This window comes from Lagenorhynchus albirostris, chromosome 16 (genome assembly GCF_949774975.1).
Source record: "Lagenorhynchus albirostris chromosome 16, mLagAlb1.1, whole genome shotgun sequence".
Classification (NCBI taxonomy): Eukaryota; Metazoa; Chordata; class Mammalia; order Artiodactyla; family Delphinidae; genus Lagenorhynchus; species Lagenorhynchus albirostris.
Genome location: NC_083110.1, coordinates 83,940,478 through 83,966,848, shown reverse-complemented (window position 1 = coordinate 83,966,848; position 26,371 = coordinate 83,940,478). Strand labels below are relative to the sequence as shown.

Here is a 26,371-nt window from a genome sequence, read left to right as displayed (position 1 = left end):
GCCGGAAGTGGATGGGGGCGCGGGGTGGGGCCAGAAGAGGAAGGGGGCCCGGGGCGGGGCGGAAGGCGGGACTGGAGGTGGAGCAAGGGGCGTGGGGCAAGGCTGTCCCCCTGCGTCGGCCCCCCTTGGCTCCGCGCGCCCCTCTGGTTTGGGCCTGGGGCAGCCCCTATGGGTCTGGCCCACGCCCTAGAATGGTAGCGGAAGGCCGCCGGGGAGGGCGAGGGCGAGTGCAGAAGGGTCCGTGAGTATTCCCCGGTACCGGCCGGTGTGGGCAAGCGTCCCCACCGAGGGAGAATCGGGGCGGCCGGCTGGCCAGTCGGGTTGTGTCCCCTTCCTAAGAAGACGGGACGGCGACCAGAAGGCGGAGGAGGAGCCTCCTAGCTTCAGACGCGGAGGCGAGCGCCGTCACCTCCCGACCCGGTGGAGCGCGTGGACGGTGGGTGCTGAGATGTCAGGGCGGGACGGGGAGAAAGCCTCCAGGCGACGACACTTTTGTGTGTTGTGTGTGTGTATATACACAGTCACAAGTCTACAAACACAGGATGCAGCACACATAAAGTACAAAGTTCAAGATAAACGGTAAATGGAGAAACAAGTCTTACGTCCCCCCTCCCCCTCCGGCCTCAGGAGAGGAAGACATATTCAAGCCTGCGGCATTTCTGGAGAATTCCTCTAGTTCCCGCAGGTCTCCCCTACTGCCTTGCAGGGATTAGAAAGCTCCTGCCTTCTGCTAAAAGGGTCCTCAGGCTTCCCTGTAAACCCAGTTAGGGCACATCATTCCTTCTCAGCCACACTTGGGTACCGCTGCTCCAAACCACGGCGCACCCGTGCCTCCGTGGACTTTCCGTGGCCACCTGTTCCCTGTGGGGTGAGGGTAGTCAGGGAGAGGAGCTAGCTCCCAGGCTGGGTAAGTAGTCTTTCTGTTTGGGGTGTTCCTCCTTCTCCAGGAGGAGCCCTTCTCGCTCCCTGTGTTGCCCTCCTCAGCCATATATTCTTGTTCTTGGATTCACTTTCCTGTTTTGGTGAAGCTGAAAAGAGGTGTCTGGGAGATCATTTTTTTAAAGATATTGCAAAGCTGAAAATGTCTTCATTTTGCCCTCATACTTGATTTGTAGTTTGCCTGGACATAGAATTCTAGGTCAGAATCTCCTTCCTTCAAACTCTGAAGGCATTGCTCCCTTTCTCTTCCCTCCTAGGAGTGTTGTGAAGAAATCCACAGCTATTCTAATTTCTAATCCTTTACAAGCAGTGGGGACATTTTCCTCCCTGGAAGTTTTTAAGATCTTCTCCTGAAGTTTCACAACGTGGTGCTTCCATGTCCCTCGGTTGTTACTGTGTTGGGCACTCAAAGGGCCCTCAGTCTGGAAACTCCCATCCTTCAATCCTGGCAAATGATGTCATTGATTATTTCACTAATCAGTTGTTTCTACTGATGACTCATCCCTAAGCAAACTCTTGAGGGTTTACTCTTACCTCTTCCTAAAGTCCTTAATTCAGGCTGTCAGACTTTGAGCCTGGCCCTTGAATGCTCACGTATGTTCTCTCCTGTTTCCCACCTTTACATTTCTGCTCTCCTTTTGTTAGGTAGTTAGTCAGACATTAGCAGCAAGGAGGTGACAGTGGCGAGAAAGACGAGAAGAAGCAATCGAGTCACACCCAACCATCTGGGGACTCTCCCCTGACCCCACCCAGAACAGTTGAAACTATGGTCATATTGTGGGCAGCTTATCCTGTTAAAGAGGGGCACAGTAACACAAGGGAACTTCCCTGGGCTGCGCATGCCCAGACCAGACAGGTGTATAACCTATAGTAAACCCAAACTCATTATACCATCATTATAATAAAATCCATGTATGGTTTTGCCCCCCGCCCCCGTGGGCGTTTCTTAGCGATTGAAGGATGAGAGAATGCGCAGCAGTAAACTTGTTACATAGCTTGGGACTGTCGATCAAATAATGATCCCCTGTCACTTGCCCCCGCCTCCCTGAAAAATGCTCCTTAAAAGCACCCTTAAGCCTGGGGGCTTCCCTGGTGGCGCAGTGGTTGAGAGTCCGCCTGCCGATGCTGGGGACACGGGTTCGTGGGTTCGTGCCCCGGTCCGGGAAGATTCCACATGTCGCTGAGTGGCTGGGCCCGTAAGCCATGGCCGCTGAGCCTGCGCGTCTGGAGTCTGTGCTCTGCAACGGGAGATGCCGCGACAGTGAGAGGCCCGCTACAGCATAAATAAATAAATAATAAATAAATAAATATCACCCTTAAGCCTGTACGGGAATGCTGCTTTCAATTCACAGAAACAGCCCTCTCTCTCTCTCTCTCTCTCTCTCTCTCTCTCAGAGTGTACCTTTGCTTTGATAAACTTTGCTTTGGTCTTGCTTCACTTCGCTGAAACAGCCCGCTTTCTCTCTCCCTCTCTCTCTCCCCCTCTCTGGGAGTGTACCTATGCTTAAATAGACTTAGCTTTATGCTTAAGCTTAAAGCGGTAGTTTGCTATTCTTTGCTTACTATCGCGGAACCAAGATTGCTGGTCCGGGTCTTCCGTTGACCTCCTTGGTTAGAGCTATTTTGTTATAACGCACGTCAACCCGGTGACACTTTCTGTGTGATTTCTTCCATTGAGGCTTTCGTTTCTGCTGTCATAGTGTTCATTTCCAGGAGCCCTTTCTTCTCGTACAAATGCTTCTTTTTAGAAAGGGGAGGGTGTCTTCTTGCTTCATCTTCCAGGGAGATTGTCCTCGCTGGTCTGGAGGCGTGAAGTGCTATGCTTCTGCTCTGTTGCTGTGCTCTGGGTTCTTCTTCCTGTTTCTTTTGGCTCTGTCTTCCAGGAAGAAGCTCTCTGAGATGTCAGGTTATGTTTGTCTGTCTGCTGGTGATGAGGAATGGTAGACCAGATGGCTGTTTGTGAGTGGGGCTCATCAAATTTGAGCTTGATTCTGGGTAGGCTGTTATTTGGGGAACCTCCATCCATATCCCTAGGTCTTTCCTCTTGGGTTGGTCATGCTCCCTGGGAAGAGTCTTCCAGTCTCCTGCGTGGAGCATATAGACCTGGCTGCCAATACTTTGGGAGCCAAAGAGTGGACAGGAGTGGGGAAGGTCAGCTTACTGGATGCAGTAGACCCACCTCCAACTGTGCCTGCTGTCCCCTTCCTGGAATCCCTGTTTGCAGAGAATAGCCTCCCAGGATGCTGCCAGTCACCCAGTGCCACTTCCTGGAATGTGAAAAGGGGGTTAGGAATCTAACTGCTTCTTAAGCAATAAGACAGTACCTATGCAAATAATCAAGCTGTGAAGACTCACCCCTGAGTAACGGACAGAATCCCAGCCCTCATGGAGCTCAGTGAGTGGAGACAGAAAATAGTCGCATAAATATGGGGTCGTTTCTCCCATGAAATGTGCATGCAAGGGATGCCTGCCCTTTCAAAGAAAGGCTTGGGGAGAGCTGTTGCCGTGGACCCGAAGCAGTCCCTGAAAACTCTCCCATTTTGTGCCCAGACTGCAGGCTGACCGGCTGCTGATCCTGAGCAGTTTCGGTGGCTGGTCTTACAGGCCACCAAGCAGGTCAAGGTGCCCGCGGCATGACTGCTAGCAATGGCCCGCTACCCGGGGGCCGGCAGCAGCGGAGGGTGGCTTGCGTGCTGCTTGCTGGGCCCGTGGCCCTGGGCTCTTCACTCTCCACTCCCCACCCCTGCACCCCCCAACCCGCGGAGCACCCCCTGCCCTTCCCCCGTCTCTGAGTCCTGCCTCCCCAAGCTCCTACCCCACCGCGGCCCGCGAGAGATGGCTGGTGACCCCCCCCACCCCGCCCCGCGCGCTTCACGCTGGTCGCGGTCCCCCCACCCCCCGCAGGGAACGAGCCAGGATGAAGCGCCCCGCTCGCAGCGGAAGAGGACGCCATGCGTGCCCGTCCCGGGCGGGGGCTCACCTCGTCCGGTCCCCGCAGGGCAGGAGAGGCACGAAGCCCGGCAGGGAGCCCAAGTCGCGCCTTCGGCGATGGCAGTGACCACCGGACCCAGAGGCGGCGCGGGGTCAGCAGCGCCACCTCCTAGCTAAAGCGCTGGGCCTGGGACCAGCCATAACGCTGAGCCAGACACTGGCCTTGTCACTCAGCCTGACATCCCGCAACTAATGAGGAAACCCCAGGCAACCTGGCTACTCTAATGAAACAGCCCATCTGCGTGCAGCCACCCTGACCCTGGTGTCCCTGTTTGCAGGGGTAAATTTTACCCCCCATTCTGCCACCTGAAGCAAAGTCCCCAGCTCAGTGTAGCTCCCTCCTGTGAGGTTCCCCCAAGGGTCAGCTAAGCTGAAGCCCAGCGGGGTCACTGGGCTGCTGCCAACGTCCCAGTGGTCTGGTCTACCCTGGGGATGCTTCAGCCTGCAGACCTTGGGTCCCAGCTCCACAGACAAATACACCACTGGTCTCTGGGTCCCTCACAGGTATGCCCACAGTGAGGTCCCTGGTGTAACCCCTGAAATCAAGCTACTGGTGCAGCCTCGTGGGGCTGTGAGAAGCATGTCTGTGTGCTCATCCTGCAGTGCAGGAGGCCTCCTTGCTGGGCCTGGGCCACTCCGGGCACACTGGGGCCTCTCTCTGGGCTGCCAGCGGGGCCCAATGGCTGCCGCCACATTCTCAGGTTGCAGCCCCACTGTCCTCGTCCCATCAGCTGACTCTGTCACCTTTGAAACTACCCTGTGTCCTGTGTTTGGCTTTCCCATCCCTTCACAGTTGCCACTGGCCATGCAGCAAGGGCCCTAGTCAAGGCCCTAGTCAAGGGCGAACAGGGGCTACTCTTCGTTGTGGTGTGCAGGTTTCTTATTGCGGTGGCTTATCTCGTTGAGGAGCACCGGCCCTAGGCGCGTGGGCTTCAGTAGTTGTGGCACAACTTCCCAGACCAGGGCTCGAACCCGTGTCCCCTGCATCGGCAGGCGGATTCTTAACCACCACGCCACCAGGGAAGCCCAGGCAGGTACCTCCTGACTGTCAGTTACAGACCTAAGGAGAAGGATCACCAACAGGAGATTCACTGCATCTCACAGGAAAGTGATGGCGCAGCTGCCAGGCCAACGAGAAGCTGTCAGCACCCTGAGCTCTCCTTTTCCTCCAACTGACTTTTCTTCAAAACAACCCCTCCAAACTTCCTCCTTTTTCTCTATAAAATAGAGAAAACTGGTAAAATAACTGGCTGTTTTATTTTTTAGGTTAGCAAGTTGAAAGTATTCTTTATATATTCGAGACACAAGACCCTTATCAGATCTATGACTTGCAAGATTTTTTCTCATTCTGTGGGGTGGCTTTTCACTTTCTTCATTGTATCCTCTGAAACACAAAAGTTTTTAATTTGAGTGAAGTCCAATTTATATATTTTTTTCTTTTGTCACTTGTGCTTTTGTCCCTAAATTACTTCATGAAGGATAGCAGCCACCTGACCTCAACACCAGCCCTGGGGGGGTTAGGAAAAAACTTCCTTTACTTTCGAGCCATTTCCCTTTGGGTACCTGTCACAGTACTGCAGCCCATACTAAGACAGAGGCTCCTTTGGTAAAGAGTTTTGGTAATGTTTCTCTTTGCATGAAAATGTCTTTAGTCTATCCTCAGCCCTGAAATAAAGTTTTGCTGAGTATTCAATTCTGATTTGGATTTTATTATTTACCTGAAAATATCCGTTTTGCTCTTCATTTGTAGATGACCTTTTTCTTTCTTTCTTTCTTTCTTTCTTTCTTTTTTTTTTTTTTTTTTGGCCTCCCCACGCAGCTTGTGGGATCTTAGTTCCCTGATCAAGGATGGAACCCGGGCCCCAGCAGTGAAAGCATCCTAACCACTGGACCGCCAGGGGATTCCCACGTACTTGATCTTTTTATCTCCACCCTTGAATTTGCAGAACTTGGGCACGAATACAAACGGAGGCCAATAATATGTGTCTAAACATTTGAAATTTATAAATCAAAGTAATTTAATGATTTCATTGTTAAAGTTTAATTACATCTTATTTTATACAAATAAAACTATTCACAATCTAGTGTTCAATAGATACCAAGTTACCAATGTAAAGAGTGTTATGCTGCACTCCTGTTATATCTAGACCTATAAATACATACATTTCAGAGTGATATGAATTGTTTAATGTTGCAAAATGTTCCTCAGCCACCTCGTGCAGCTGCTATGAATAATACTGCACACACTTCATGAGCACCTGGACCACGAAATGGGACAGGAAGAGAAATAAGAAGGTGGATGTTTGCCACAGTGCTTGGCAATGAAAAACTCAGTTACATGATGCCTCTAAAAGGAAGCATTTTGTTAATAATTTATCTTTTCCTTGTCTAAGCACTTACTTCTGCCTCTCAACTCCTTCCCACACTGCTTAGCAGTATTATCTCTGATTTCTCCGTGCTATTGAAACCAAGTTCCCCTAAAACCGAGTTCCCTTACTGAGTTCATGATTCGTCTCTCCACCCAAAATTTTATTCCCTTTCTTGTTCCCTCTGACCTCAATCCTGTGCTAACTGAGCACTAATCAACCAGAGTCAGGTGACTAAGATGGCTGCTGTTGATAACATCGCTAATGTACTGAAATTGCCATTGTAGACACCATCGTTAATACACACTCAGGTTGTTTCTCCAGGGCAAGATGAGCTCACAGACCCCCCAGCCATGGACCGCCTGGCCTGAGAATGTAAACCAGAGACAGCCTGACTCCTGAAACGAGATTCACAAATGTCACAGAAATGTCACAAAACGATGATGAATCCCAGCCTCTTTGTTCCCCTTTTTAAAAAATCCCCTCAAAGATCAAGTTGGTCGGAGGCTTATCTGAGCTGGTCTGAGTGGATCTGAGGCTTGTCTCCCACTCCTTTGCTTGATGTCCTATAAACGCCCGCTGTCAGAGTCTGGCCTTCTGCGCTGGTTACAACTGCACGTTGCCCTGAGGGCTGACTTCAGGTCACAAGTGTATCCGCCCAGCTCTAGCGAGCTCCAGTCTACCCGTCCTCAGCAAGTTTGGCTTTCCATGCCCCACAGCCACTGCCTCCAGCTGCGAATCCGGGACCCAGCTGTGGCTCGAGGCGCAGTCACCCGGGTGTGGGGACGACACGCTTGCCCCGCACCCAGACACACGCCGTTTCCCGGAAACGGCGGGAAGGGCCAAAGGCTAAGGGCACTGCCGGGGCCTGAAGAACAGAGGCGGCGCAGGCCGGCGGACAGTTCCGCCAGGAGCCCGGCGGGCCAGCACCGCGGGCCTGCGCACTCGAGAGGCCTCCCGGCGGTCCCTCTCGACCACGAGGGCGTCCCGGCCGGCCCCGAGCGGTCACACCCCGAGCTCGGGCTGCGGCGCGCGGTCCACGCGTCTTTCCACCCCCACGGCTCGGCCAGCCCGGAGGGTTTGCTCTCAGGTCTTCAGGGCTACTTCCTACGGCTTGGGGTCCGCCAAAGGCGGCGCGGATCAGGGTACCCACCTGAACCTGAACCTCCAGCCCTCGTCCCCGCCCCGGCCCCTCCTCCTGGACACCAGTGCCCCTCCCCCCGCCCCCTGACCCCTGTCCCCGAACACTGACCTTCACTCCTAAACCTCAGGCCCGTCGCCCCGGCCACTTCCGCCGCCCGGCTTATCTCGCGAGACCTGCGAGATCTCGCGATGCTGGCCCGTGGGCGGGGCGGGCCCTGACTGGTGCGGCCGGGGGGCGGCTCCGGGGGGCGGTGGCTCCGCGGGGCGGGCGGCCGTAGCGACCTATCGTCACGCAAGAGCCATGGCCGCCCTGCGCGCCCTGCAGCCTAGCGTCCGCGTCCTGCTGTGCACTTGGCCCGGCTGCCCCGCGTCGCGCTCCTTCGCCTCCAGTGAGTGCGGGGCCGAGGGGGGCGGGCCCGCGGTGGGGGTCCTCCGGGCCCTCATCCCAGGGCCGGACCCCTCCCAGCACCTGCTGCCTGAGCTCGCGGAGCCCTGGGGTCACTAACGTCTCAACTCCGAGGACTCGGGACGGAGTGCCAAGACCTCTGGCCATTTCAGCGTTCGGTGTGAAAGTCCTCAGACTTTAAGAGAACGTGCGGTTAGCGCCTCTGCAATTGGAAAGGGTCGCACGTGCTGTCCTGCAGTGCCTCCTGCCCAGGCCTCCCCATGTCCACGGCTTCTCCCCGGCTGTGTCTTTCCGGTTCTGCCCCACCCCAGCCAGCCGGGCGCCCCTCCTCCTCTCTCCTGAGCGCACTCGCCACCCCCCCACCCCTCATTTAGCAGGAACTCTTGGCCATGTCGATGTCGCTGGGAAAGAATCTCTGCGGCCTCTGCCTTCACCTGTGTGTCCACTTGACCTAGCTACCAGGTCGTGTGGGTTTTACCTGAGTTCTCTTTGACCACCCGCTTCTACATCCTGGCCTGTACCCAGCCATCATTCCTGGTCTTGTATGTGACAGGCATGCTGCCTTTACACGTGTGATTTCAGTCACGTCCCCACAAGCGCATAGGATAGGTACCGCGATCCCTGATTCCCCATTCAAGGAAGCCACCACGTTGGTTAACCTTCTTCTCCAGGTCATTGCTGGCCCCAGCTCTGAGCGGGCCGTCCCCGCCCAGACCCTGGCAGTTGCCCTTTGCCTGAGTACCTCCCACCAGGCTGTCCACCCAGCAGGGCTGGAACTCTGTTCTGTTTGCAGCTTAACTGCCCTCACCTAGTTGGCATTTGTTTAAAGAAGGCGTTTCCTCATTCCTTGTTTCTACAGGATCCCAGGCTGTCTCTAGTGCGCATCCTGGGAAGCGCTGACCAAGGCATTCAGGAGAAGGAAGGCTGCTCTTCATTGCTGGGTTTTTTTTTAACTTAAGGAAGTGTTCCAATATCTGTGAAAGCAGAGAGCACTGTAAAAGCCGCCCATGCAGCTACAAGCTGCATGATGCAGCCACCAGGGACTGAGCAGGGGCCCTCAGGGGTCCTGTCAGGGTCACGCTGTCCACTGACGGGTGCATCCCCCCAGTTTGGTGCCTCCGTGAGTGGACATCCCCTTTTCCCCTCTCCCCCCAGGCGCAGCCTCTGAATACATCATCACAGCCAAGAAGGGGAAGAACAGCAACGTGGGGTTGGTCCAGCTGAACCGCCCCAAGGCACTCAATGCGCTCTGCGATGGCCTGATCATGGAGCTCAACCAGGCACTGCAGGCCTTCGAGGAGGACCCGGCTGTGGGGGCCATCGTCCTCACGGGCGGGGAGAAGGCGTTTGCAGGTGAGGCGGGCAGTGTGGTGGCAGGTTGCCCAGGTGTGCGGTCGCACCCATGGCATGAGGCAGGCAGCCTTACACCTCCGTGAATGCATCAGGAAGGTTCTGCGACTCAGGGGTTTACTTACGTAAAGGGGACCAAACCCCAGGCTGCTTGGAGGGGCCCGTCTGACGTTTAACGTTGAATGTGCCCCGCCAGCAAAACCAGTCTGTTCAGGGGCAGTCACGTCTCGGGTGCGGGTGACTAGTGAGTGAGCCCTGCCTCTTCTGAGTCCCCCTCCGCTCTGTTTCCTGTCCACATCCGTCTGCATCACCTCCATCAGCTCGTATCACAGCGTATTGCACTGTACCCCCAGCCCAGCTGTGTGTCCACGTGGCCATCCCCTGCAACCCTTGGTGCCTGCGGGCGGGGCACACTCAGTAGCTACCTGTTGCTGTGGGGTCTCTGCTCTGGTAACTGGGACCTCATTTCCACCACAGCTGGAGCCGACATCAAGGAAATGCAGAATCTAACGTTCCAGGACTGCTACTCCAGCAAGTTCTTGAGCCACTGGGACCGACTCTCTCGGGTCAAGAAGCCAGTCATAGCTGCTGTCAATGGCTACGCCGTGAGTGCCCGCCCATGCCACCTCCTTGCACTCAGAACACCTGAAGGAATTGTACTTGTGTGTGTGCAGTAGAACTGATTTTTATCTGGGGGAGACCTGAGTCTCGTTCCTAGGCTCGCAGGCCTTTTCTGACTAGTGACGCTGAAGAGCCAAGAGCTGTAAAGGGAGGAGGTGTTTCAGCATCTGCCGTGTTAGTGGGGATTCAGCTGTTGGGCTTCAGATTCCTTTGTTAGTAAAGTCCCCCCAGTCCTGAGGCTCCCCGGGAGTGCTTTTCCCCCACGGCAAGGTTAAGGGCACACGTATTGGCTCTCTGTGCAGTTTTGATGGCTTCCCAACCTGCACTGCCCTGTAAACTAACCTCTTTCACCACTGTTGAAAGCTCTGCCTCCCCTGTTTGGTCCATCGGGGTCTCCTATAGGCGCCTGGACAGCTCAGAGGCTCTGGGACTGGTTGTGGCCTGTAGAGAAGCCAGGAGGGCGTTTGAACTCACGATTCCTTAGTAAAGCTCCCTTGGGGTCAGCGGGTCAGCGGGCAGAGGTTATAGCCATCGGTTCTCCCCCTCCTGGCTGCCTTCGAGCCCCCCCGGCAGAGAGTGGAGTTGCCACGAGAGACACTGTAGGACCTGCAAAGCCGCAAGCATTTGCTGTCTGGCCCTTTACAGAAAGTTTGCTGGCATCCACTGTATAGGTAATTTGTGGGAACAGTTAACTAACTTTGCATCTCTGTGTTAATCTTTGCTGTACCCTAGACTGTGTTTCACTTTAATAGAAAATTCAAATAAGCAGTGATTTTTGACCGGGTTCCTCCGTGGAACCTCGTGCTGTTTTGCAGCTTGGTGGTGGCTGTGAACTTGCTATGATGTGTGACATCATTTATGCTGGAGAGAAAGCCCAGTTTGGGCAGCCAGAGATCCTAATAGGAACCATCCCAGGTAAAGACTGATGGTAGCTTTGGTATCGGTTCTTCAAGTCATCGTCCACAATCTGCCCGCATCTTGGGGGCATTTGGGCTGTTCCAGTGTCAGACAAAAGCACGTGGGGCTGTCGTGTGAGCCTGGACGGTGGCTGCCTGTCTGCACACTAAGGTCACGTGGGCACAGCAGCGCTGAGAGTGGCTTGGGGGCCTCGGAGCTGTGCCGGCTCCTCTGGAGTGGCTGGGTCCCTTGTCCGACACGAATAGGAAAGGCTGGCCACATGGTGGATTCTAACCGCAGAGTCTTGCTTATGAGCCACATCTGCGCTGGATCTTTATTGGTCAGCAGCTCAGAGAAGAGAACACGCTGACCACGGGGCAACACTGAGAGCTCACGTTTCAGTGGCCAGAGCGAGTCCCATAGCCTCACCCAGGTTCAGAGCAGGGAATTAGATCCCCCATGGGCAGGGCGACAGGAACAGTGGGCCAACAGTGACACCTCTGCCCCTCGGTCCACCTGACGAGGACTTCGGGCTGTGTCCCCACGGGGTCTCTGCTTTGGGTGTAGAGCCTGGAGCCCAGAGCCTCTCCCGAGGCAGCTGGGCTGGGCAGGGAGCAGCCGTGGGGTCAGGAGAGCGTGTCTGAGGTCAGCTGAGGGTGACCACCAGGGTCTTCCCATCCCAGTGCCTGAGGTCTCCACTGCATTGAGGCAGTGTCCAAGTCTGCTGGACTGTGGGTGCCCCCCTCAGGTGGCTCCTTGGCTCGGTCTGGCAGCCCTGGGGTTCACCTCGGGCGGATGACCGGGCAGACCACTCTCTTTCCAGCTAGAGGCCGTGGAGTGAGCAGGAGGGGGTGGGGAGCGGGGCCGGGGAGGCGGGAACCCGGAAGAGAGGAGCGTCGTCCCACACCTGGAGCAGAGCAAGCCGTGCTCGAAGGCTGCCCCCCAGCTGCCCCCTGGGTTGGGTTGAGTCAGGGTCTGGGGCCCTGGGCCGCGAGCTCCTTGTGTCTGTCCGTAGTCTGAGTTCTGCATGAGAGGTACTGGTGCAGGGGACCCAGGGCACCAGGCAAGGGGTCCCGAGTGTGGAAAGGAGCCTCCCCCGGCTTCCCCACCTGCTGGACGCCTGGGTTCTGCCCACCCACCCCACCCAAGGGGCCCATCTTCAGCCCTGGGGCACTTGGGGACAGCACGTCTGTGCATCCTGGCTGCAGAGCCATCCGTGCCCAGCAGCCCTCTGCCCTGCAGGTGCAGGGGGCACCCAGAGACTGACCCGTGCCGTCGGAAAGTCACTGGCCATGGAGATGGTCCTCACTGGTGACCGGATCTCGGCCCAGGATGCCAAGCAAGCAGGTACGGGCCACAGCCTCCCGTGGAGCTGCCCCCTCAGGAAGCTGAGTGGAGGGGGGAGGGCTGCGTCCAGGGCCTCCCACCGGTGATGAGCACAGAGCTTTCCCGTGTCCTGGGAGCCCAGGAGACTCACTGCCTTTGTTTTTTTATTTGAAATACCACGTGCTCAAAGGAGTGACTGAGACATGCATGCAGGTTAAAGAGCAATAGTGAAACCGCCCCGCTTCCCAGAGCCAAGGTCAGCAACAGGGTCTCCGAGACCCTCCGCAGGCATGCCCTCTCCTGGACCCTCAGTGACCTGTGACTGTAAGAGCCCAATGACCGCAGCAGCCAAGGGTGGCGGCCCTACCAGGGGACACCGTGGACCCTTTCCTGTGTCCCCACTGCCTTGTCGGCACCCAGAGGCCTGTGCTGTGGCTTAGAGAACGAGAACCAGCTGCTGCCACGTGTTGTTTACCTTTTTGTGTTTTAGGTCTTGTAAGCAAAATTTTTCCTGTTGAGACACTGGTAGAAGAAGCCATAAAGTGTGCAGAAAAGATTGCCAGCAACTCTAAAATTGTAGCAGCGATGGCCAAAGAGTCAGTGAACGCAGGTAGGGAGGAGAGCGGAGCTGCGAGGCCTGACAGCGCGGGGTCAGAATTATGCATCTTAACCGGTCTCGACAAAAATTGTTAGGATTCTTGGTATTTCGATTTTGGTTCTTTGTAGAGTTCTGGTTTCTAGTTGCTCGCTCACAAATTCTGTTGAAATGGCCTGAGCTCCCCTTGGAAGCAGGACCCGAGAACAGGGCCAGCCTGGGGGACAGGCGGCAGGGGGCTGGCGTGCAGGGGAAGCCCGGGAAGGGTCACCTGGGGAACCTGGGAGGAAGAGGCTCCTCTCGGCCAGCAGCTCCGCCCATCTGTCGGGGATGAGCTGGGGGCAGAGAGCATGCTCCCGGCTGTCGCTGTGGACTGGGCGTCCTCTCTCTGCCGGCGGGGCAGCTCTGACCGCCCCTCCTCAGAATCGCTAGAGTGTTAACATGACGATTTGTTCTCAGCGTTGGAGTGAGGCTGTCCCTTTGCTCCGTGTCGCCTTTCAAGAGGACGGTGAGCTGGGACAGCCGTGTGTGCCTGCGGCGAGCCGCTCTGCCCCCGTCTCTGCTCACCGGCCTCCCGGGCCCCGGCCTCGGCCAAAGCGTTCACACAGGCACTAGCGTGTGGAGCGTGCAGCAGGGGAGGGGACGTGCCGCCAGGCCCAAGGCACCAGTCACCTTGGCTGGGCGCTGGGCGCTGGCCGCAGGGACCCAGCTACAGGTGCCGCCAAGGAAACGCTTCCGTGAGCCTCGCACCTGCATCACCTCCACTGCAAAGATGGCCCGGGACTCACTCTGTTCTGCACAGAGTTCTGTTTTCTGGGTGTTGTCCTTAATTATTTGTCGTGGTTTTTGAGTTCAGTGTCGTGGGCTTCCTCAGCCCTCTCGTGACTGGAAAGAGTTTGCCGTCCCACCTTCCATCCAGGTCCCCGTGCAGAACACTGGGAGGCCGGGAGCAGTATTCACTGGGCATCTCGGCTGGGGTGGTGCATTTGAGCAGCGAGGCTGTACTTTAAACGTCATCGGTGAAGTCAAAGTCCACATCAGTCCCCGAGGGTGTGTCCTGCCTCCACGAAAACGTTCTGCGTTCCCACATCTGGCATCTCAGCTCCTAACTTCAGGGTTTTCTTTTTCAGCTTTTGAAATGACATTAACAGAGGGCATTAAGTTGGAGAAGAAACTCTTCTATTCAACTTTTGCTACCGTAAGTAAGCCTCATTCACGTGGAGAATCACACACGGTCCAGCCATAGACGTTCCTGGCATTTCCTTATAGGTTTTATCACTAAATACCATTTCTCTTTGGTCAGAACTCTTAGCTTCCCCTGTAACTGGGCCACATGTGTTCTATCACTGAGCATTGATTTTTTTTCAAATAAGTACAGTGTGTGGAAGTTCAAAAGTACAGAAACTTACACAGGGTTATTTCCTATTACAAAAGATCTTACAAATTGCACCCTTAAACAGCAACTCCTGTATTTAAAATGCAATCCATTTACTCATAATTTTCCTAGATTGTTCCAGTTACCTGGAATGGGGCTCGAATATATTATACTGTCTTAATCTGAAGCCTTGGAGCATTATTTTCTAGGATATCTGCCAGTAACTCAAAGGAAATCATTCTCTTAATAGTCATTAAAACTGATCTTTTATTATCAGAAAGTCATATCTAGGTGTTTTATAAAAGATTAAAAATGGCTTTAGTTCTTGAGGAAGTGCAGGTGCGTGTGTGCACATGTGTGTGACTGCATGCGTGTGTGCGTATGTGCACACAGAGGAAGGTATGCAGAGGTAGAGCTTGGATTCTCGTGTCCTGCTTCCTGACCCTCAGGACACCACCTGACCTAGAGCGTGGCTAAATCCAGGTCATGATTTGGTGAATGACCCAAGTACATGCATCTGAGGTTCTCTGTAGATGGGAGTTTGTTCGACTCATAGGTTAGTGGTTCCTGAATGACCATCACAAAGGCGGGGCGGGGGTGTTTAATGGAAAAATACCCATTCCCAAGCCGCCCCTGGGAACTGGGATCATTCACAGTTTTCGAGGTGATCCCGCTGCAGAACCCAGTGAGTGGACGGCCAAGGGCAGGGAGCAGCCCTGACACAGGCAGAGCCTGGCGCCTGGACCCCATGCAGAGTGACCATCCATCTCTGCCCTTCCCCTTCTCTCACCAGGAAGACCGGAAGGAAGGGATGTCCGCGTTTGTGGAGAAGAGAAAGGCCAGCTTCAAGGACCAGTAGGAGCTGGCTGCCTGTGCCTCAGCTCCTCAAGTTAAAGAGGAAAAACGGCCTGTCAGCTTCAGAACAAATAAATCCTCTTTCAAACTCAGTGTCAGTGACACACAGCTTCTCTCCAGCTGTGAGGGGCCCTGGGGGGCTGTGTGGGCTCTCGCCCCCCCGAGCAGCAGGGGGCCTTCACCCGGCTCTCGTGAGGACCCCCAGCTTGGTCGCGGTGTCGTTTGCAGCCGGTGGACGTGGCCGCTCAGAGGGATGGCCTCGCTGCTGAGCCTTTAAAGAGACGTGCTCTTGACTAAATGACAAACTTCAGGTCACATTATGCCTTTCTTTTAGTTATCGCTAGATTTGAATGTTCTGTCACTTTTTAAAACTTGTCATTCTCAGTAACAACATTCAAACAGAACAAGGCTCTTAAAGTAAGGCACCCACGTCCCACTCCGAGGGTAACCACTGTTCACACGTTCGTGCCTTTCCAGGTGTCTTTCTGTGCCCACATGCATGAACACATGCTCCGGTGTGAAATTCCGTTTTCTTTGAACAGAAATGGTTCTCCACGTACACGTTTCTGCAAGGTGCACTGATCACCGTCTGCTTCTAGCACACAAATGCACCCTATCCTTCTGTTTGACTAGCATTTGTTTTCATTTTTCCCATTTTTAAATGTACATTTTCGCAGCATTCAGTGTATTCACAGTGTTCTTCATCTCCAGACTGTTTCATCACCCCAGACAGAAACCTCACCCCTTCAACACTAACTCCCTACTCCAGCCCCCGGCCCTGGGGCCCTCTGTTCCACTTTCTTTCTGTCACTGGACTTAATATAATATTTCCAAGGTCCGTCAGGTTGTAGCACTAACAGTTTCATTTCGTGTCATGGCTGAATACTATTCCTACTAGCACTCCTTTCAGTGGCCCTGAAATATTTCATGATGTGTGTATGTCGTGATCTGCGTGTTCACATGGTGTTGGATGTTTAGACCGTGTCCAGGTTCTTGCTTCAGAGCCGCCGTGGCGACGGTGCAGCGAACATTCCCTGCACAAATCCTTGCATTTCAGCTCGAGTGCGTCTGGAAGGGAAGGGCGGCACTGTGGGGCTGGGCTGCTGGGGGCCGAGGCTCCCAGATTGGTGTGAGGACTGCTTGTGTCGGAATCCCTGGGGCGTTGGTTTAAAATGCGTGCTCCCAGACCTGGCGCAGGATTAGTGCCCTTTGCTGTGGGAGGACGGAGAGTTTACACACCAAGGTTCCTCTGCTGGCCTTATCCCCGGGAGGGCCAGCTGCGTCCCCCGGGCCACCGTGCAGTCAGGCACCTTGCAGGACCCTGGGTGAATGAGTGACCGAGGTACCGGGAAACGCCTCTGCCCCGACCAGACGTCTGCTGTTTAATCCTCAAGTCACAGCCCAGCTCGGAACTCTAAACCCTCCATTTTACACCAGATTCTCGAGCAGGTGTCCAGGGGGAGAGTCGTATGAGTCCTGGAGCACAGGATGAAGGCCTTTGTCCTCCTGCTGCCTGGGAGGGCTGCACAGGTGAAGACGGCAGTCACTGGCCTGGGTCAGGGCCCCCCAACCTCAGAATGTCCTCAGACCCTCCAAGGTGAGGCCAGAGCAGCTGCACCTCTGGGAGCGAACGCCAGCACCGTGAGGATCCCCCTGGATCTTGGTGCGGTGCCCACTGCAACGCAGCTGCAGGTGAACAGACGGCCAGGTGAGGGGTGAGCTCTGCTGGCTTCGTTGTGCCCCCACCCCCACCCCATCCGTCTTGCTCTGCAGAGAGAGCCTCAGCTGTCGGCATGACGGGTGCTGCTCAGAACCCAGGGCAGAGCCCTGCCTAAGCAAGCGCTGCACGGTGAGACATGCGCCTGCCTGCTGGGAATCGGGCCTCAGAGCCCTCCTCCGGGAGCCGCCACCCAGCGAAGACCTGAGCACCTGGTACAGGCGTTTCCTCCACCTTGTCCTGCTGCCAGTCATGGGCAGGTAGCCTGTTGACCAGCCTGCCCAGCGGAGGTTTCTGAATGTGGGATTGCAGTCATGGCCTTGGGCAGGGCTGGGCCCAGAGTGTGTACCCTCCCCCTACCCAGGACCCATGCTGAACACCCAAGAGAGACCCACCTGCATCTGAGGAAGAGCTGAGATGGCCAGTGGAGCTCTGGCCGCCCAGCACCTTCAATGACTCGCCCTTGTGCTCTGGTTATATTTGCGCAGCTGGGGGGCCCAAAAAGAATTGCTCTGCTGACCGTCTGCCTGGGGAGGTTAGCTCTGCAGTCTCCGCCCAGGCCCTGTCATTCTGCAGTGTGTGCCGTGGTCGGGAGTTTGAGAAGGGCGCAGTGGTTCTGTTACGGCACAAGACCCTCCCCAGACAGCAGACAGAGTTCTGATGGAGTCGCCCTTGAACGGTGGGCAAGGGAGTAGGTACAAGGGGACCACGAGATCAGGCTCTCCCCTGGGGTCAGGAAGGCCAGGCCCAGCCGGGCGGTCTTCATGGCAGTAGAGGTGGGAACCCCATTTATTAAAGCTGTGTAACCGGGGTTTGCACTAGTGACGTGCCATCTAGAATGAACAAGCAGAGGTATGTGCAGCAGGAAACCTTAGAGTTGAGAAAGTCCGTGCATTAGTTTAATCTTTCACACGCGTTGGGCGGTGACCTTCATAACCGATTCCGAACAACAGAGCTCCAAGTGCTGGGGGGCCAGTTGTGAGGGGCCCATCCAAGACTCGCGGGTACCCTTGTCTCAGCAGCTCAGCCGGAAGCCGAGAAAGGGCTCGACGTGGAACCCGTACATGAGAGTGTGTGTCTCAAAGGTCTGCACCCACAGGGTCGTTTGGGATCCAGCACGTGGCAGGGACGGGGCCCCAGCCCCAGGCCCAGGGAACAGGATCTTCTCTTCAGGCTGCGTGGTGGCCCCTACTTGGAGAGACTGGGGACCGTCCAGTGGTGTGACTGCGTGCTTTGCTGTGGGTGGCGGGGTTGAAGGCAAACCCCAGCAGGACTTCAAGGACCACAAGCCCCAGAGAGCCCTCCACTCCCTCTTGAGTTAATTGACCTCTGGCACCATATTGTTTGGGGGTTTTGATTTGTTTCTGAAGCTGAGACCTTGCATTCTCATCTATCTGTATAAAATTGGCTTTTCCCTCTTATATTCCTACTAAAAAGATAAGCTTCAGGGAATGTTAACTTCAAGTCTCTCCACTCAGGTTTTGGAGGAGAAACTGCTCACACTGGGTGGAATTGGCCACTGTGGGCGGCCTGAGTGTGGGCCCTGCGGACCACCTCCCTGGGCAGCTTCCTTGACCAGCGAGGCTCCGCAGGGCCGGGCAGTGGACATGGGTTGTCTGTTGACTTCCGGTTCTCTGCCATCTTTCACGTACAGAACTTCCGCAGGAGCTGCCAGGCCTCCGGGCGTGTCACCGCAGGGCTGAGGGTCCATTTGGGAATGAGGTGGAAGGGGGCGGGCTCCGAGGGGAGAGAGCCTGGCCTGTCCCGGCTCTGGGTTGGGCTGTTTCCTGCGGCACAGGCAGCAGTAAGTACTCAGGTGGCCGGCAGGCAAACCGGGCAGCCCCGTAAGGAGGGCCAGAGCCTGGAGGGCTGAGAGCCAGCTAGCCTGAGCGAGAGCCCGTTTGCAGGCGGGGCAGTGAAGTTAGGTTTGGGGTTCTTAAGCGGGGGTATGATCCGGCCGGTGCAGGCACGGGCATCTGCACTGGGGTCTGCACTCAAGCCTGCATGTGTGGAGCGGGGTAGAGAGCGAGCAGACACAGGGTTGAAGGCCAAGGGCAGCGTCAGCAGGGCTTTTGGTGGCATCTCGGCAGGGCACAGGAGCCACCTGCATTAGTCAGCTGCTGCCACATAAAAAATTATCCCTAAACTCGGTGGCTTACAGGAACAATCATCAGTTCTCCTTTCTCAGTTTGTGTGGGTCAGGAATCCAGACAGGCCGCCATGGGTCAGCGTGTCTCTGCTCCACAGAGTCTGGGGCCTCAGCTGGAGCCCCGCCTGAGCAATCACTCCCTGGCCTGGTGGTTGATGCAGCATCACCGGGCTGAGCTGGGGCTGTGGGCCGAATGCCCACAGGAGGGCTCACCACGTTCATTCCCTCGGCTTCCTGCCAGCACCGTGTCTGCATTCCCAGTGGCAGAAGTTCACAAAAAACAGAAGGAAAACTAACAAATTACTTAGGTAGAGATTAGTAAAAGTGTATTGTGCACACACCAGAAAGACAGTTTGCAAACCAGGAGTACTCAAACCAAAACATGGGATGAGGCTCAGAGGATGTTGTTACAAAGCAGCATATGTAGTGTGAGGGCAGTGATTCTTTATAGTGATTGGTTACAAGATTCGAATTTTCTTAAATGAAAGAGAGTTGGCTAGTGGTTACCCCATGCCAGTTGGGGGAACTGTTTAAGTTTTGCTTATGATTTTCAGAAGCATAAACAAGAACTGTCCCAGGTCAAGTTGACCTTTCTTGTCCTGCAAAATAAACTAAATTAAATTGTGCTTGTCTAACTGGTTTTGTCTCCTCGGGAGAAAATCGGATACATTTGATTATAACACCAGGGCAAGTGTTCTGAAGAGAGAATCAGGAGGAAGCCATACTGCCATTTTTTTTTTTTTTTTTTTTTGGCTGTGTTGGGTCTTCGTTGCTGTGCGTGGGCTTTCTCTAGTTGCAGTGAGCGGGGGCTACTCTTCATTGCGGTGCCTGGGCTTCTCATTGCAGCAGCTTCTCTTGTTGCGGAGCACGGGCTCTAGGCGTGCGGTCTCCAGTAGTTGTGGCGCACGGGCTTAGTTGCTCCACGGCATGTGGGATCTTCCTGGACCAGGGCTCGAACCCATGTCCCCTGCATTGGCAGGCGGATTCTTAACCACTGTGCCACCAGGGAAGTCCCACTATACTGCCTTTTATGACCTGCCCCCAGAAGCCAGGCAGCAGCATGTGAAGCATTCTATTGGAGGCAGTTACACAAAGGTCCACCTGGTTCAAGCAAGGGGACAAACCCGCCTCAGGGGAGGCGCATCACTCACTGTGGCGTGTCAGATACAACATGGCGGCAGTGCTGCCATTTTGGGAAAACACAATCATACCTGTCGACTGAAATAAATGCACAACCTAAAAATTGAGAATTATGCTTTATTCGGTGGACTTGCTGAGGACTTAAGCCCAGGATACAGCCTCTCAGCTCTCAGGGACTGTTCCGAAGAGGTGAGGGAGTGTAAGCAGATAGGGCAGGGGGTCCCCGGAGAAAGAGAACCAGGAATGGCTTTCTGAACATATGAGAACCCGTTTTGGCCTGTGCCATTTTGTGGTCTAAGCCTGGCCCTGGTGCTTGCCCTTGAACAGGTCTCAGTAATCAGTGATGTTAAACGAACAGAGGAACACAGGGACAGAGAAAAGGCAGTGATAAAGCAGAGTCCTAGGTCCTCCTCAAGGGATAAACATAATAATATACCTGGAGTTGTGCAGGAACTAAGGTCCCTACCCAGGTGGAGGGTGGAATGGTGATGCTGACCGTCCTGACTTAAATCAACAAAGACGTGACTCTGTCGACCTGACCTTTGCCCCAACTTTATGCTAAATTCTCTGCTCAAGCCCCTTCCTGAATATGCATGTGCCCTTAGCTTAAAACGTCCCCAGTTTTGCTGGGGGGGACCCTGCTTTGGGAAGGCCCCCGTGCTCTCCTTATTTGCTGTGATAAATTCTTCCTTCTCCCCACCTTTGCTGGCTTGGCTGTCTTTCGGCTCGACACCCACGGAGAGGTGAACCCAGTTTTCGGGTAACAGGAGGAGCCAGTATGTACAGGAGTTTTTGCAAACAAAACAAAACAAAAAACCAGGTAGTCCGAACAGCAAAATATTACTGCTAATTAAAGAAAACCAGACATCTCAAGGTAATGAATTTAGTGCTTTCCTATGTATGGGAAGATGCAAGATGTATGGGCTCCTTGAAATCCTTCCTTTTATATGCACCTCAGTTGGCCAGCTGAAGGTGACCTCTCCCCTGCAAAATTAAGACACCTAGTGTTGGGGGGCGTGGGGGCGGGAGTGGGGCGGGTCCTGTGGAGTCCAGGTCGCTGGGGCCCCAACGGGGAGTCAGAGCACTGCTTCCCTGGGCAGGGGTGCGGCACCCTAGCCAGGTACCTGAGGAGTCTCAGCAGGCTGACGCCTGGAAGACAGCGCAGGGGTGCTCTCAGCACACCCGCTTGGCCCAGAGGTCGCACCCACCTGTCCTCAGGGTCCTTCCAGTGTGAACAGTGTTGGGTGAAGAAGTAAATCCTCCCTGTGCCGCCACCCAGCCCTCCCCACCCCAGGGCACCACGGACCCTGCGGGCTAGAGGGGGTGGGGGACGAGTCCCCAAGGCCTGGGGGCGGAACGGGGGCTGGAGAGGAGGCCTTCACGCACGGAGGGCGCTGGGGAGCTCCAACACAAACACACATGGGTGCCCGGGTCCTGGACCTGGCCGGGTAAGCGAGACCTCGAAAGACGGCGCCTGCGGGGCTGGGCTGGGGTCGACCCCGCCCCGAGGCGGCCCAGGCAACCCCAAGTCCTCCGCACTCCGGGGGACCCTCCCTTCAGGCCACGCCCATCTCCCGCCGGGCCCCGCCCCTACATGCACCCGCCCCCTCTGGCCCCTCTCCCCTCCAGGATCCACCCCACACGCGGCCCGCCCTCCCCGGCCCCGTCCCCCGTGGCCGCCCCGCCCTCTCAGGCCCAGCCAGCAGGGTGGTGCTGAAGGGCGTCCCCGCGCTGCCGTCCCCCGAGCCGCTCTACGCCCTGGCGCGGATGGGGCACGGAGATGAGATCGGTGAGCGCGGCGGGCGCAGAGCTTCTGGTGGGGAGGGTGGGCTGTCATCCGGCCTCTGGGCTGCCCAGGTGCTGCAGCTCTGCTCCTACCCCCACCAATTCCTCAATAACCCACCAGTGACCCAGGAAATCTCAGTGCCAGGACCCTCAGGATTCTCCCTGCAGCCCCCAGCCCCCAGAAGTGAGCCTGGGCCTCCTGCCCCATCTCACACACCACTTGGTGTCTTCTTACAAATGGGGAAGCTAAGGCCTGGCACCGTCCTGGCTGGCTAAGCAGCGGTTCCTGGTCCAGGTCAGGTGTTCAGCCTTTGCTCTAGAATCCCACCACTCGTGACCGGGCCCCAAACGTTCCAGGTGTCCGCACACTCCGTCTCTTAAAACCCTCTCATCCCCCCAGGGGCCAGTGGGAGGTGAGGCTGGGAGGGCCCTGGAGCCAGGTCCAGGAGGTAACAGTAAGAGAGGGGTTAGCAGTCCTGAGGGTAACGGGGGGCATGGGCTGGGCTTGGGCTGTGCCTGGATGCCTCCACCCCCAGTAATGCTGTGAGGCAGGAACACGACTCTCCCTGCAGAGTTCAGGCCACTAAAGGCACAGAGATGTGAAATGTGGGGTAAACGCAGCCCCCTGGACAGTGCGCTCCCGACCTGGTGGCCCCAGCTTCCCCCCCTGCTCAGGGAGCTGAGCCCGCTGTGCCTCGGTTTACACCTTGAGCCAGGTAACCCGAGGTGCTCTCCTCCCTTTCCGCGGGGTGGGCCACAGAAAGGCCCAAATGGTGGAAGAGAAGGAAGGCATAAGTGAATCACGGTGCAGCCCCCAGAAGTGACACACACACCCCGGCAAACAAGCAGTTAGCATTCAGCGTCCAATGTGCAGAAAAGTCTAACCTTGCTGAAACGAGGGAAAACGGCAGAAGGAAATGCACTCCGACAATAGCAGGGTTTCCTTTACGTAGTAAGATTACAGCCGGTTCTTTTTCTTCGTGGGCTTCTGTTTTTCCTGGTTTTGTACAATGAGCGCGCGTTAGCTTAACAATCAGAAACCAACTTTCGGGAGAGCAGGGGCCCTTGGAGCCAAGTGGGGCAGGTCTGGGGGCAGCCTGGGGCCAGAGGGGCCTTCTTCCAGACCCCACTGTCCTCGTCACGAGGAGGTCATCTCCAGGCCCTTCTGGGTTCAAGGAGGTGGCCCAGGTGCCCCTCCTGGTGGACGAGTGTTTGGGGGTCACCAACAACAACCCGTGTGGTAGAGTGAAGGGGGATGGGCAGGGCCAAGACAGTGACAGGTGCCGTGGCCAGGGTGGGGAGACACCAATGTGACCTCAATAAGTGTCACCCCACGGGCAGCAGGTGGCCGGGTGGGAGACGGCGGCGTCTGAGGTCGGCACTCTGCCCTCAGGCCTGGGCATCCCTCAGCGCCTGGAGGCTGTGCTGCAGCCGCTACCACTGGACTGCTACGTGGAGAGCCCGGTAAGGCTGCTCTGGGCCTCAGTTTACCCTTTGCCAGAACTCAGGGGGGCCACTTGCCTTGGGTAGGGGCAGGACCCGTGTCCCCAAAGACCCCTGAGCCTGACCAGAGGAGCCCTGAGCTGTCACCCAACGAAGGGTCCTGGAGGCACCCGGGGCAGGAGCAGTGGGCCACAGAGCTGACCCCCCCTCTGTCTCCAGGCTGTGGTCGTGGAGCTGGTGCCCAGCGACAGGGAGAGGGGCCTGCAGACCCCAGTGTGGCCAAGCTACCAATCCATCCTCTCCAGGGCCGGCTGTGCGGTGAGCCTGAGATCCCCACCAGGAAAGGGGTCAGGGATCCTCTGTGCCTCTTTGGAGTCCCGAGAGAAGTGAAAGACAGGCCCCCCCCGAACCCTGCACCATGGTTGTGCGAGCTTCTACCCGGGCGTATGGCCACCCCTTGCCCCGGCCTCCCCGCTCCCTTCCAGGACCCTGACCTATCTCTGCCCGGGGGTCCTCACCCACCCCAGCCTGTCCGAGCGGAGCCAGGGGAAAGCGGGGAGCCCCGTCTGTGGTCAGAGGCCTGGCCCAATGCTGCCTGTCAGCCCCCCACCCTTCAAGGGGCCGGGCCTGTCCTCCCGGCACCACCCACCAGCAGATCTTGGGCAGGACCTTCCTGAAGAGAGGACCCGGGGCTCCTGTCCTGGACAGCAGCCCCACCCCGACCCCCAGGGCAGCTCAGACGATTCAAGGGCCCCAGGCAGGCGGCCACCACAGCCCCCTGTGCACCTGTCCGCCCAGCCCTCGCAGGTCAGGAGCCCAGCGTCCTGGGGACCCCAGCCTGGAGAATGTGCTGATGCCCCACTGGGCCTGGGGCCCTCAGCCGCCCCCCTTGCCTTCCAGAGCCCCCTGGCCACGATAGAGAGATTGGAGTTTTATGAGTGGACCAGAAAGGCTGTTGCTGTTGTGACAACTGGGTGAACTCTGGCTGGACCTGCTGGGTCCACTGGGTCCTCCTGGGTCTGGCTGGGTCCGGCTGCATCTGGGCCGAGCCTGGGCCCCTACCCCTTCCCACTGCAGAGCCCTCCCCACCCTCTACTCAGCCCCTGCCCCATCGGAGACTAGATGCCCCACGGGGAATGGCAGAGCCGAGGGATTTGCTGAAAGTGCACAGGGTGGGTGGCAGAGCAGGGCTCTGGGCACCCCAGTCCTGTCCATCCCAGCTCGGCACTCAGCCTGCTCCTTATGCAGGGAGGCGGCCCTCTACGGAAACCTCATCCTCAAGAAGGGGTTGCCGGCCCCCGATGCCCTGTTCCAGGCCTGTTGAAGACCACCCGCCCAGGGAGGGATCTGGAACTCTGAACCCGACGCCGCCACCAGCAGGCGTGCCCAGCGGCAGATGAACTGGCCTGGCCCTGCCCGGCAGCGCTCAAAGCTCACCCAGCCAGGGGCTCCAGGGGCCCAGCGGGTCCTGGGGGGGCCTCTGCTGACCAGGGCTGGCATTATCCCAGTTCAGGAAAATGATGGAAAAGTGCAGTGACTTGCCAACATACAGTCCAAAGGTTTAAACAGGAGCTCCATCTTCACTCACAAAGGCCTGTTTTGTGCTGAGTGCAACAGCGGCTGTGGGCTCCCCGGAGGGCAGACCCCACCCACTCTCGGTGAACCCTCAGGTGGGAAGTAAGGCCTCCCTCCTCCCGATAGGTTTGGGTCACCTGACTTGGCAAGTCCCTGGGTTTGGGATGAGAGTTCACACAGGTCGAGACCCTCGCGTGGAGAGATCGCACAGAGGGCCGGGGCAGGGGCCTGGGTGACGCAGCACATGGCAAGGGGGCCTGGGGGTGGGTGCATCAGCTACCCAGGCAGCCCTGAGTGGGCTGCAGTCACTAAGGTGGCCCTTGAAGAGGGGGCCAGGGCTGCTCCTTCAGCCCCAGAGGCTGGTCTGGAGCCTCCGGGAGCTGACCACACGGTCAGCTGGGGTGGGGGGCGCTGGGCCCGGTGCCTGTGTTCCCTCGCTCTGGTGGCTGAGCGCCTACTGAATACGCATGAGCCCGAGTGGGTCTGGGGATGGCCGGGGCGGCGGGTAGAGGACAGGAGGATGCGAGGCACCCAGGCAAAGGGGGCCTGCGAGGTTGTGACGGCTTCCCGGCATGTTCTCAAACTGGGTCTCCCGGGGTGGGTGGGGTTCCCACTGGCCATTGCACAGGGTCCCTCCCTGAGGGCCTTCTTCCTGCTCCTCCAGACCTTCTCACAGCACGTGGGCGTGGGAGCTGGGATGACCAGGGATCCCCAGGGCTCGGGGGAGGCTGGTGGGCCTGGAAGGCAGATAGGTCCACTGGGCGGAGGTCTGGGGCTCAGCCTGGGGAAGGGACCACGTTCTGGGCCCGCCACTGCCGGGGCTGATCTCAGACCCCTGACCCCACGGCCAGCCGCTTCCAGCCACACACGGGCCTCTTGAAGCAGCTTTATTGAGGTTGAATTGACGTGCAGTCAGTAAGCTGTTCACGTTCAAAGCATTCAGTTAAATTCGTTTGGGTGTTGGACCAGCACCTCCATCCCCCCCTTCTGCCCTGCCCTCACTGGTCCGCCCCCCTCCCTGCTGGTCAATGTGCACTTTGCAGAACTCCGTGTAAGTGGAAGGCCGTGCATGCCCTCTGCGTGCTCGCGGTGGGGTGGGGTGTGTGTGTTTGCGTGCGCTGTGTGCATCGATGATTCCACTTTGCTGCAGAGCGGGATTCTGCTGTGCACACGCTGCTGTGTTCCATCCAGGCAGCTCTTGGCTATCGCAGATAAGCTTGCTGTGAACGTACCCGCACAAGTCTGCGTGGACACGAGCCTTCATTTCTGGAGCAAACACCTCTGGTCAAGTCTCGGCCGTAGGGCATGTGTATGTGTGACTTTGTAAGAAACTCCCAAACCGTTTCCAAAGCAGCTGAGCTGGTTTACATCCCCAGCCCTGGGAATGTGCATTCCAGCCCCTGGCCCTCATCCTGGCTGCCCGTCTTTCCCGTGAGCCGCTCTAAGGGGACTGTAGCGGTGAGTTCTCTGACCGTTAATGGCATTGAACATCTCACGGGTGTGTGTGCCTTCTGTTTTCTTTGGTGACATGAGTGGTCAATCTCTTGCCCATTTTGGCACTAGGGTGTTTAATGATTCTGGTCACCAATTCCACTATGTGTCGTGGGGGGAAGGGCAGGAGGCTCCCCCCACCACCAGGCAGCCCCTCAGCACCAGCTGGTGTCCTGCAGTCCGCTTGGTTCAGACACCCCCTGCCCG

At 56.8% G+C, this 26,371-nt stretch overlaps 2 protein-coding genes and 1 long non-coding RNA gene across 6 annotated transcripts; 2 read left to right on the top strand and 1 right to left on the bottom strand.

The window, feature by feature from the left end:
- Nucleotides 1–35: 35 nt before the first annotated feature.
- LOC132507305 (uncharacterized) lies at nt 36–7,602 on the bottom strand. 4 transcript variants are annotated; one of them, XR_009536135.1, is made up of 3 exons: nt 7,549–7,602; nt 2,342–3,206; nt 36–2,212 (listed from the first exon to the last, which is right to left on the bottom strand). It is a non-coding gene; the product is annotated as an uncharacterized LOC132507305 (long non-coding RNA). The 4 variants fall into 4 exon arrangements; XR_009536138.1 differs by having other exon boundaries at nt 36–2,177; XR_009536137.1 differs by having other exon boundaries at nt 3,119–3,206.
- Nucleotides 7,603–7,695: 93 nt separating this feature from the next.
- ECHS1 (enoyl-CoA hydratase, short chain 1) lies at nt 7,696–14,956 on the top strand. The gene is made up of 8 exons (XM_060126198.1): nt 7,696–7,828; nt 9,001–9,198; nt 9,673–9,800; nt 10,632–10,731; nt 11,956–12,060; nt 12,530–12,649; nt 13,765–13,832; nt 14,803–14,956. The coding sequence occupies exons 1-8, from the start codon at nt 7,741–7,743 to the stop codon at nt 14,866–14,868; spliced, it is 873 nt and encodes a 290-aa protein (XP_059982181.1). The 5' UTR covers nt 7,696–7,740; the 3' UTR covers nt 14,869–14,956.
- A 1,396-nt stretch (nt 14,957–16,352) lies between these two features.
- FUOM (fucose mutarotase) lies at nt 16,353–24,422 on the top strand. The gene is made up of 6 exons (XM_060125784.1): nt 16,353–16,572; nt 21,564–21,659; nt 23,049–23,119; nt 23,318–23,416; nt 23,999–24,072; nt 24,347–24,422. Exons 1-6 carry the CDS (start codon nt 16,353–16,355, stop codon nt 24,420–24,422), a joined length of 636 nt encoding a protein of 211 aa, XP_059981767.1.
- Nucleotides 24,423–26,371: the final 1,949 nt, after the last annotated feature.